Source organism: Globicephala melas, chromosome 13 (genome assembly GCF_963455315.2).
Source record: "Globicephala melas chromosome 13, mGloMel1.2, whole genome shotgun sequence".
Lineage (NCBI taxonomy): Eukaryota > Metazoa > Chordata > Mammalia > Artiodactyla > Delphinidae > Globicephala > Globicephala melas.
Window position 1 is genome coordinate 22,542,510 of NC_083326.1, and position 12,560 is coordinate 22,555,069.

The window sequence follows — 12,560 nt, forward strand, 5'->3', positions numbered from 1 at the left end:
CTTTATTGGAGTATAATTGCTTTACAATGGTGTGTTAGTTTCTGCTTTATAACAAAGTGAATCAGCTATATGTATACACACATCCCCATATCTCCTCCCTCTTGCGTCTCCCTCCCACCCTCCCTATCCTACCCCAACAAATATACTTTTAACATAAGCTTAGCATATACAATGTGATGAGGAAAAGAGAAGATGATTTTTTTCTCCAGTTTTATTGAGATACAATTGATACAATACAGCACTGTGTAAGTTTAAGGTGTACAGCATAATAATCTGACTTACATATATGACGAAACAATTTCCACAGTAAGTTTGGTGAACATCCACCATCTCATATAGACACAAAAGTAAAGAAATAGAAAAAACATTTTCCTTGTGACGAGAACCCTTAGAATTTGCTCTCTTAACAACAGGCATACATAATGTAGAGCCGTGTTAATGATATTTGCCACGTCGTAGATTGCATCCCTAGCACTTATTTATCATACAACGAGAACACGAAGTTTAGAGTGGGATGATCTGCGTCTAACTTGTGCTCTGCAATTGACTAGTGATTTGCATCTCTAAAGGTCAGTCCTCTCACCTGTAGAATAAAGACAGTAAACATATTCCCATTCTGGCTTGCTTGATTCTAAGGAGTTTCCCTGGGATGAGGAATGATCAGCGCTGAAACCGGGAAAGTCCCAGGCAAACCAAGACACCCTATTTGCTGTGAACCTCGAAGCTGACAACAGAGGTAAAAGTGCCTAACATTTGCTCGCTAAATATTACATTTCTTCCTACAGACTCAGGTGTCAATCCCTAGACTGTATCTCGGCTCCTGTCACGCTTACTGGTGCTATGCCTTCCCCTAGGCATGCTCACTGAATATGGTCACTATTCTGGTCTCTAACTGGAAATGACACCAACTGTGCTCCAAAGGCCTCGTGCTCACAGGCTCCCCGGTGCTGGGCGTGAAGGAAGAATTCAGTCTCCTTCAGGCACCCTGTGATGTATTTTGGCTTCTCTCTAGGTCAGCACATCTGAAGCTGAAGCGGCAGGATTATTTTAAACAGTTGCTAAGACAGAGTTCAGAAGGTCATTGTTTAGTCCCTTGGGACATTTTTCAAGACGTTTCCATTCTAAGTAACGACCACAAATCAATACCAATGACAAGGTAGAAAGAACAAGTGCTTTTTGCTGTGTGGTGTTTGGCCATGGTTATGCATTCAAGTCCACTGATCTTCTTTTTATCACATTTAACCAAGTGGGACAAGATATTCTACAGTTCAATTTAGCTATTCATGTAAAACTGATGCATTTTCATGAAGCTAAATCCTTTCTGTCCAATATCTGTGACCCTCTCGAGGTCTGTCCTGTCACTCACTCTCTCCTAGCCATATTCCTTGTGTTCCCACGTGCTCCTGCTGTCGTATCTGCCCTCGGTGCATTTTTTAATCAACCAAGGTGAAGCAAGAGAGAGATCCTCAGTGTCACTAACATCCTTACCTCAATTTGCTAATTTCTGACCAGGGAAAGACTGGAGGGCAGCCCATGATGGACAGAAAGGAACGACGACAGTTTCATGTTTCAATTTAATTAGACAAATGCTTATGGACCATCCTTATTTGGAAAGATTAGCGCTAAATGCTATCGAACACTAAAAAATGAGTAAAACGTAATCCCTGCCATTATGAATAGAAGGGAAGCCAAGCATGGAAGTGATTAAACTACAAAGCAGGCTGCGAGGTGTGGTGGTTAAGAAGTGCAACACGATTCTGGATGGTGACATCATGTCTACTTGTAGGGAGGGAGAAGCAGGACAGCCCTCCCAGAGGGGACACGCATCCCACACCTTGAATGGTCTGCAGGACCAGATCATTCTAAGGCCAAATATGGGGGAAATCAGCATTTTGGTGTCATAACAAATGGGAAGAGTCAGGCGTGTTCACAGAATAAAAGCTGTAGTTTTAATACATTTTGTCAATATCAGGGGAGTAAGTAGAGTAGAAAATATGAATGAATATTAGGTTGGGGTCAGATTAATTGGGCTGGGGTCAGAACAAAGGGCACCTGTGCCACAAGGTTAATGAGCTTAGCGTTATCCTGGTGCCAGTGGAAAGACAATAAACAGGTCTTAAACAGGGAGACGACGTGGCCAGTCTAGCTTTTAGAAGGGGAACCAGGAAAATAGCAGATGGGTTAGAAAGGGGGAGTACCGCTGAAGTCAGGCGAGCAGTGAGGGGAGCCTTCGAAGAGGATATGGCGATGAGATGGGGAAACCGATGGGAAACCCCGTCAATAAGCATGCAGGACTGTGTGCGTGTGTGTGTGTGTGTGTGTGCGCGCGCGCACATGCGTGAGTGGTAACATTACTGGGGGAGAAGAGTGGAGATGGATGTATTCCTTCACTCAACAAACATACAGTAAGTGCCTACCATGTGTCGGACATTCAAAACGTAGACATCAAAAGTTTGGTTCCTTCTTTCCTTAAGAATTTAATACTTTAGTTGGATCACAAGTATAAGGAATGATTCCAACCCAATATGACTACAGCTAAGATTGCAACAAATACCTAGACTGGTGAGTTGATGAACATAGGGCAGCTAAGAAGGGAAGAGTTAACCAAGAACAGCCTAGAAAATTGCCAAGTGTGCCACAGGCGGTAAAAGGTAGGAAACTTTAGAAGAGGCCAATGGCCACCTGCTCTCTCTAGGGCAGCTCCTCCCAACTCCTTTCTTCTCAATGGTTTGTAATAAAGGCACCTACACTGATTGTTTCAGAGAATATAGAACCATTTAAAATCACGTTGCTTGCTTATTAGAATATGCATGCCACTATATCTCAGTCACCACTGCCACAATAAATATTTAATGAATGAATGAATGAAGGCATTATTACTGTTCAACCCTGATCTTCTCTCAGAATCCATCTCTCTCTCTCTCTCTCTCTCTCTCTGTTACACACACATACCTCCCCCTCACCTGACAGCCGTTTTCCTTTGCAGGAGGAGAGGAGAGACGGGGTAGCAGACAGAGCAGAGGCACCAGGCGGCTGGCTTTGTTAGTGCAGGGGTGCAGTGCCCACTCCTACTAATTCCGAAATGAGTCATTCTAGCCTCCTCCTCCAACTTTAACTCCTTCTCTGCTACGTACAAGAGCAGCGCTCAAAGTACATGGACTCAGTACCTGAGTCGTAAGACAGCTTGACCAACTACTGGGTTATTAATGGAGAAACTCCAGCATCAGAATTACTCAGGGAAAACTAGACCAGGAGGAGCAGCGATACTCACCTCTTATAAGGAATGGCAATGACGGTGGTAATTAGGATAATCAACAGCAACAACAAAGCTGTCCCTGCGGCCACGAAGAGGATGGACTGGTGATTGGTTTTACCTAGGAGGAAACAAAGTTATAGGAGGAATTAGAAATTCAGCTAAAGCCAGAAAAGAAAGGGAAGTGGGAAAATTAGGAAAGGGTATATTAATCATCATAGGGTAACAATGTAAAACAAAGATTCCAATAAAAAATAGGATGAGATAGGGGAAAAAGATTTTTCTTCCAGTCTCTTAAATACTTCTGACTCCTCACAGATTTTCACTAGTTCCTGGATCTAATGGTGGGTTTGACACCTTATTGAGACCAAGAATAGAAAGCATTCAAGACAGATATCACTTCATTCTAATGAGCTCCTGATCACATACACGAAATCTTTTGTAGGAAAAAAACACATCAAAATAGTATATAAATGAAGATTATTTCTTAGTTCTATTGCATTAAGTACATCCAAGACACAACAGTATGTAACTCTGATGTTTATAAGTGGAATTTTGTTCAAGAAATATTGTCTACTCAACTACGGTTAATGATAAAAATAATCAGGAAAGGCATGTTACTTTTCCAACTCAGCGATTAACTGGAAAGGGCTATGGCCAGGGAATCTAAAATTCTCATCCTGGTTCTTTCACTGTTTAGCTGTTTGACCTCCAGCAAATTCCTAACCTTCTCTGCCAGCCTTCCTTCAACTGTCAAGTGATGACAACACTTCTAATTACATCACAGAGCTGTGATAAGAGGCTAATAAGGCAATATTCAAATATTTGCTCACCTCTGGAGCCAGATCCCATGAGGCCAGAGACCATTTCCTCTTTCAAATGTCCTCCTGCCCACTGCACACCTCACCCACCGCCACCCACAGAGCTCCTTACAAGAAGAAGAAACTCATCAGTATGTGTTGTTGATGGAAACAGGATTGAATTGAAACCGAGGCGCCCTCTTTTTTTTTTCTTCTTCTTCTTTTGCGGTACGCGGGCCTCTCAGTGTTGCGGCCTCTCCCGTTGCGGAGCATAGGCTCCGGACGCGCAGGCTCAGCGGCCATGGCTCACGGGCCCAGCTGCTCCGCGTGGGACGGGAAGATGTGGGATCTTCCCGTCCCGGGGCACGAACGCGTGTCCCCTGCATCGGCAGGCGGACTCTCAACCACTGCGCCACGAGGGAAGCCCCGAGGCGCCATCTTTATGGCCATCTCTATATCTTTAGGCAGCAAATTTCCCAGGAAATTTGTAGGAAAGGGGCAGCTATGGCAGAGAACAGCACAGCTTCCCTCTCTCTTGAAATAAAAGCTCGAACGCTTGTACCCTGACTCCCAGGCTATCTGGAATCCCACAGCAACCTGTAAACCATACTTTTCACAGCATTCTTCCCAATCCTTCACTCAGATGATTTCTTCCTTCCTGACCCACTATAGCTGAGATTTTTTTCATGATAAGAGCTCAAAGGCTACTCCACTCATTCTTTTGCAAGCTTTACTGCAAAAAGAAACTAAGTCAAAAAATAAACATTATTTTTATGTTTTAAATTTGTTAACCTATAAGGTGAATAAAGATAGAAAAAATATATGAACACTTTTAAAGACCTTGTATGTAGTGTCTAAGATAGGGTTTTGTCCAAATACGATGGGGAGAAGGAAAGCGAAACTTATTCAGAACAAAAATACATTGAACAACAACAACAAAAATACATTGAACCACCACTGCAAAAGGAACAAGGATATTTTTTCCCCGTCAAATATGAAATTAATGTTTTTAAGCTCTTGGCACATTATTAAAAGCAAACAAAATACCTGAAAGTATTTGCATTATAACACAGGCCTATAAAAGGACCGCAGTTGCTATGCTGACATAATTTGAATACAGTAGATGCTAAGGTTAAATTAAATAGGCATGGTGGAAAAAAATGAAAGTTATGATCAAAAAATTCATTGACAGTATTTTGGGGAAATTATTTACCTGTTTTTTGAAATTTAGATCTTAATTACAGTAAAAAATTACAGTAAAAAAAAGCCAATCTGGGTGGACTGCAGAGATCTAAATGTTTAAATGTAAACATGAGAAGAAACTATAAGTGAGTATTATTTAATCTCTGTAATGAGAAACGACTTTCCAATTTATACAAATAAGCAAACACATAGGATTGACTGGGTCAAAATGAAAAATATCTGTAGGTCAAAATCATCACAGGTAAAGGCAAAAAATTAGTATCTTTAACATACCTTTGCTGTCAAGAAAAACCTATGTTAAGAGAATAAGTAAGATAAAAAACAACTTATTAACCAAAAGTGCTTAAAGACAAGTTTGCATGAAAGGAAGAAGGTGGCAAGATGGACGACCTCAGGCTCCATTTGGGGAGAGAAATCTGCCGCAACCTGCCTCTGGGAAGAAATCGCTCTCTGTGCGTCAGACCTTTTCACGAGCTTCTTGTACATTTGATTAATTACTTTTTTCCTAAAGAAATGCTCAGAAATGTGAACAAAGAGTTTTGTGGAACATTTATAAGAGCAAAAAGAAAATCCTTCTTTCCCAGCAGCACTCTAAAGTAAGACGACACAGCTGAGGGTCTCAAATGTAATTAGAATCACAGGGCAGGGGGATGGGGGGAGGCTCGTGAAACCACAGATGGCTGAGCTCCCCCCTCAGAATTTCTGACTCAGGAGGTTTGTGTGGGTCCCAGAATTTGCAGCTCCTGTGTGATGCTGGTCTGGGGCCACCTCCTAGAGAATCACAGCTATAGACATTAGGATCATGGGTGTAAAGAATCCCAATGAAATGGAAAACTGCTGACTCCAGATAGAAAGTTAAGTAAAATTTCAAAGCCGGAACTCACAGTTGTGCATGCTATGATATCTCAATCAAGTACAGAACTTAGGAGGAAAAAGCCTGCCAGGCAGCAACATGCCAAATTTTTAAAGTGATGATCTTCAGGGAATAGAATTAAAAGCAATTGTTTCTTTAAGCTTTTTGCTATTTTCCAGATGTACTAAATGATGTATTGCTTTTAATAATCGGAAAAAAATAGTACAAAAATTTAAAGGTCTGCATGCTTAAAGCAGAATACTCTGCCAGTTTTTCGTGGTTATATTTAAAGTGCAGGATGTAGAGAGCATCTTTGCAGAAGTGTACTCAGAATCCTTAAGAATTAAGATGGCATTCTTTGCTAAGCTCTCAGTTATATGAATTAAGTAGAAACCACTGAAAAGTATCTTCATTTGTTTCATACTGCTCACTTTTAAAATCTAAATTTCAGATGCATTCCTTAATGTGACATATGTTGCCTCTTTTTAACCTCTTCTAGCAATGGGTGACCTGCTGGACTCAGATCCATCTTCTTCACTCATCTTTTAACACATAGTGTTGAGGCAGACTGTGTACCTGGCATTAGAGATGAAATGGTGGGCACCGCAAAAAAGCATGGGAGTCGGGTAGAGATTCACTTACAATCCAGAGTATCCCAGCCTATAGCCAATCCTACTTGTTACCTCCTTCTCAGCTTCCCACCCCTCTGCTGCGTTATTGTGAACCAGCAGTACTTGGACCAGGCTGGTGTAAGCACCCAACTTGCTGGGCCCTGTACGGCTAAAACCAAAAAAAATGGAAAAGCAAATGGGTGTGGGTGCTTTAGGGAGTTAATCAATAGTTCCTAACCTTCACTTTTTCCTAAATTCTTTTAACAGATCTTAGCTTGAGTGACGTCAGCCCTCAAGCCCCTCTCTTAAAGAAAGAATTACTGTCTCTTCTCGGCAGCCATTTTTTTGCCGATTTTTTTTTCAACCTTCATCCCAATGCGGTGTTGGTTCATAGGAGGACAAAAGTGTCGTGAACCATAAAGCCATTATTTTCCCTCCCATCAAGAAAGATAAATAGGACTCCCCTGGTGGCACAGTGGTTAAGAATCCACCTGCCAATGCAGGGGACATGGGTTCGAGTCCTGGTCCAGGAAGATCCCACATGCCATGAAGCAACAAAGCCCGTGCACAACTACTGAGCCCGTGCTCTAGAGCCTGCGAGCCACAACTACTGAGCCCACGTGCCACAACTCCTGGAGCCCGTGCGCCTAGAGCCCGTGCTCCGCAACAAGGGAAGCCACCGCAATAAGAAGCCCGCGCACCAAAAGGAAGAGTAGCCCCCGCTCGCTGCAACTAGAGAAAGCCTGTGTGCAGCAACGAAGACCAAATGCAGCCAAAAATAAATACATAAAATAAATAAATTTATTTTAAAAAAGGAAAGAAAGGTAAATACAGTTAAAACAATTTAAAGCACATCAATGAGATATATAAATGAGTAACTTACTCGAGGACTGCAAACCTCCAGGCTACGTTCTGCCAATGACAAGTATTTACAGCTGAGTTATAAACCCTTAGAAAGGCTTGGGATATAAATGCTTCCAGGTCCTTGCCTCAGAGCCAGGCGGGTAAGAGCAGGCATTGATGTTTACTATTTATCTTTTATTAGAGTCTGGGGTGGGGTTAGGGACTGGGGAAACCAAGCAACTTAGAACCTACATATCTGGACCAAAAAACATGCTGAGAAAAACTCAGAGATCCTGACCCTCTACCCAGCCCTGGGCAGTCATGGTAGATACCAGTAAAAGTTATTCTTGCTGTCTTACCTCATTAAAAAGAAGAGAAATATTTGATTTCGCTCTATGTACAGATGGGATACACACTGTGTATGTTCCCACAGGATAGATGTGTGTTAGGTGACAGACTCAGCACTATCAGGTTGATTCCAATTTTTGACTCACTGTATAATGCAAATATCCAATCTTCGTCCCACATTAGACACTGATTTGCTGAAAAAAATAGATGGAGGAGGGAAGCCTTCAGTTCTAAGTCCTATCTTCTAATTCTTTTCCCTGGAAGACCCCGGCGTGAGATCACTTGATCTTCTGGACACTTTTTTGGCAACTGCAAAATGATGATGCAATCAATCCAAGGGTGGCCATGGGAGTGGCTCGAGATAAAACATGTAGGGGGGCTTTATTTACATATTTAAGCACCACATAATGTAAGCTGTTAAGAGTGAACTTAGGTTTTGTCCGCACACATTCAAAATTAGAGTTAAATAACTAATTTCTATTCTTTTCACGTTGACATTCCACGTTGCACTAGTCATGTATAACAGAGGATGCTTGTTCCTGTAACTAGATTCACCTTTCTGGGGAAAGGTGGAAGTGCTGTTGATAAACATGTATAAAATGGTTGTAGCTTTGGAGGACCACTGGAAGAAATGGTAGTCTGAAGTCTGTTGAACGTTCCTGTATGCCTGAAATACAGGCATGGTAATATGATCCCAAGTTTTCAAAGGTCGACTTTCTTTGTGCAGACCGATTTTATATCCTTTGTAGTTCAGAAACCTTTCCCTGTTTTATAGCAAGAAGGTCCTAGGGAATAAATCATTTTCAGAGAATTAAAGGGCCATGACATCAACCTCTAATTTTTCTTCTGAGTGAATAGTAACTATTCCTACTCAAAATGAAAGTATTATCGTATATGTGGAGTCTAAAATATGACACAAATGAACTTATCTATGAAACAGAAACAGATTCACAGATATAGAGAACAGACTTCTGGTTGCCAAGGGGGAGGGGGGTGGGGGAGGTGTGGGTTGGGAGTTTGAGGTCAGCAGATGCAAGCTATTATGTACAGAATTGATAAACAACAAGGTCCTACTGTATAGCACAGGGAACTCTATTCAATATTCTGTAATAAACCATAATGAAAGGAATATAAAAAAGTATATATATACATGTATAACTGAATCACTTTGCTGTACAGCAGAAACTAACACAATATTGTAAATCAACTATACTTCAATAAAATTAAAAAAAAAAGTATTATTAGATTTTAACTGAGAAACATAAGGTGCAGAGAATCTAAATAATTGTCCTGTAATTACAGAGCAAGCCAATGAGGAAGCGAGTTTCTAATCTTATGTACACATTTTGCTGCAATGGTTTTGCCTCTCTTGATGGAAAATAGTTTCCCAAGTGACTTAAACACTTTAAAACTTTACATCAGTTGAGAAACACATAGTCTAAGATAGGCTGTAAAGTCTACTACTCAATAGGCTGACCGCAGTAGCTACATTTTCTGGTGTCACTATGTGCACTGGCTGTACTCTGGACCATAGTGCTCTACAGCGACTGAAGTACGGTAAGGGTACCCATGTCAGCATATGTGGCACAAGGATGGTGAACGTTCTGATTTGGTAATTTGTTGAGAAAATTTTCAAGGCTGACTCCATCATATTAGATGTCTCACCTTTCTACCCAAGTATTCCTTAGTCTTACGTTCTATTTCTTAAAATATTTCTCCATTTTCATAAAGAGATATTATTTGTTAAAGGAGATTGTAATTTATGCATCACAAGTCAGAATGTCAAGGCCTGCACACTTCCTACTCACTTCTGTGGTGAATTAGTGTGCAGAAAAGAGTTAATGTAGCAGCCCGAAGACTGCTGGCCTTAGAGAGGCCTGCTTACAAGGTTGGCTCCTGGCTAGTGTGTGGGAACTTGGATTTGGAGAGTGTTCTCACCATTTCTTAACTGTTAGGGTGGTTTATTGAGTCTAAACTGTTGATACAAACAATGTGGTTTATGCTAAACACCTGCTTTCCTTCTGGGAATTAGTCCTTCTGACTTTGCCGCATGCATCTTTTCCCTTTGCTGATTTTGCTTTGTATCCTTTTGCTGTAATAAATCAAAGCCATATCTTTGGAATGTAATCATCAAAGAAGAGAGAGCCTGTATCTTCCAATTCTGTGGGAAGGTAGAAGCCTAACTTCCAAAGGCACCTTGCTCCGAGGTGCAAAACTACCTCCTGGCGTAAAGATGTAAGCAGCTCATTTTTCCTTTGGATGAAGCCAATTAGCTAACATAGATGGTCATACCAGGTGAATTTAGGATGAGCTGTGTGTGACAAATGATGCTATCAAGTCCTCCTACTTGAGGACTAGTTACTGTTTACCTTGAGAACATGCATATAATGGGTTGTATCTGCCAGGCTTTACAAAAGGTTAAGATTTCCTTCTGTCTTTGCAGTGTCTCAGTGGACTGCCTGTGATGCGTATCACAATTCTGGTTTCATGCTTATTCAACAATAAAATTGTTTTCTTTCCCTTCTTCCTTGGTGGAGCAGTTTTCTGGGTAGGGAGGAGATTTTGTTTCCCATTCTAATTCCCCAACACGTTGTTATTACTGTTGTTTAACCAAGTGTAACTCTACATTACTGTGTCACTATCATGCTTATCCATGAGGATATAATGGGAAATTTTTCAAATGTTCCGCTAAAATCAAGATGAACATTTTACCCATGCAATAAAACATAAGTAGGCCTAACATACCATTTAAATTATTTATTTATTTAGCTGTTCAAGATAAAGGTCCATAAATGTGAGAGAATATAACTCTTCAGGATATTTAACATAGAAAATAGACTTCTGTTTTTTCGTGGTAGATTGTGAAGGCTAAGTCCTTGCTGTCCTTACTCTGAGGGCTAATAACTGCAGCTCTGTGTCCAATGGTCATTAGTCAACTACCAGAACTGGAGGCAGAGCCGGATTCGAGAGGAAGGAGGAGGGACTTAAGGCGGAAGGAGGGCGTGTTCGGGAACTCTGAGCCAGTTTCAGGGCAGTTGCTCAAGGGAGCAAGCTTGCTCACAGGGAGATTCTGCTGGGCGGGTCTGGTGAAGACCTTGGGGGCAGGTGTTGGCAAAGCCAATGAGTCACGTGAGAGCTGAGCTCTCACCGGTTCTCTCCAGCAAGGACCTTAATTCGCCTTTGCCTGGAGGCTACTCCTAAGGTTGCCCTAGCCTGTGCCTGGTATGGACATGACTTATGAGCAACCAGCACTCCCCTCCAGACCCTAACATCTACTACCTGATTTTGCTTGTGCCTCATGTGACTGTGTGAACACCCTCCCTCACGTGACTTCAGGATACCTGCAAACCCCAGAAAAGGGGACGAGTCAGTGGGGAACCCACAGACACAGCACCTGGGGTGACCTCAGCAGGTGGAGCTGGAAGAAACTAGCGGGTGATCAAACTCCCGCTCCTTTGCCTACAGATGCTCTATGTGCTGGTTCAGAAGGTAACCCATTGCACCTATGAACCTCCTAAAAGGATGGACACAAGGTCGTGGAACTCCACAGTAGCCAGCTTCCCTTGTGATATTGCTGTTGACGGCAGTAATGATTTTTTCCTTCCACTTGGAGAAGCAATATAGTGCCACAGTTAAGAAAAAGAACCCTGAAGCCAGTCTGCATGGCTTTGAATCCCAGCCCCTCTCCCTACTAGCTGTGAAGCCTTGGATAAGGCTTCATGCCTCACTTAACCTCTCCATGCCTCACTTTCCTCATCCATAAAATGTAGATAATAATAGAGCTGTTGTGACAACTGAGTAATTACCAGTAGATTCTTAGAGTGACTGGCACAAACATAAGTATAGTGTGTGAGTTTGTCATATAGTGGCCAAGACAAAGCCCTGTGACACTTAGTTCTTATAACTGCTATCTATAACTTTTCCCTTGGGTCCTTAGAAAACTTTATACTGCAAACTATATGGCATTTATAAAGGCCTATATATAAATGTGCTATAAATGTCATACAGATATTTTCAGAATATGAAACAGACAGCAAGCTTTGGGCTGAATATTTACCTCAAAATATTCTATCCAACTTAAGACATTTTAATTAAAAAAGTGTTTAAGTGCTCTACAAAACATGTGAAACCTAATGCCTGGCTATAAGAAATAAGCACTCTGGTAATAATTGCAAAACCTGCAGCTTTATGCTCTAGAGTTTAATTATCCATCTGATCTCTCCACTTTTAAAATAGCCAGTGATTACAAAAAAGGAATTGCACGATTGGATTTCAAAGCTGATATCTTCACTTATTAGACCAGGAAGAGGAGACGGTAGCCAGCATAAAAGCAAAGCAACCTGTTTTGATTAAAGTGGGATTTGCGTGTTTCTTGTGAGTGTAAAATTGCCCACAAGCACATGTATTTACTGAATGTTTACCATATGGCAGATTGTCCCACCTAACAATATTCACAGTAATCTTAATTCACAAAATTTGTGTATATACACATACAAATTAAAAGAGTGAAGAATTTATCTCAGTGCTCTATATAAAACATGAAAAAATCAGAATAATGGTTATACTTTGCAAGCCTGTATTTTTTTATATTTGTAAAGTCACCTCTTATGTGGCCCCAATTTGGGGGTCATTTGCACATCCATCATGTC

The 12,560-nt window shown here is 41.3% G+C and overlaps 1 protein-coding gene across 1 annotated transcript in view; it reads right to left on the bottom strand.

The window, feature by feature from the left end:
- The window catches only part of CD226 (CD226 molecule), an 89,874-nt gene that overhangs the window by 8,870 nt on the left and 68,444 nt on the right, over nucleotides 1–12,560 (bottom strand). Inside the window, exon 4 of the mRNA XM_030868149.2 lies at nucleotides 3,272–3,374. Coding sequence (XP_030724009.2) covers nucleotides 3,272–3,374 — 103 coding nt within the window. The remainder of the gene's footprint in view (nucleotides 1–3,271; nucleotides 3,375–12,560) is intronic.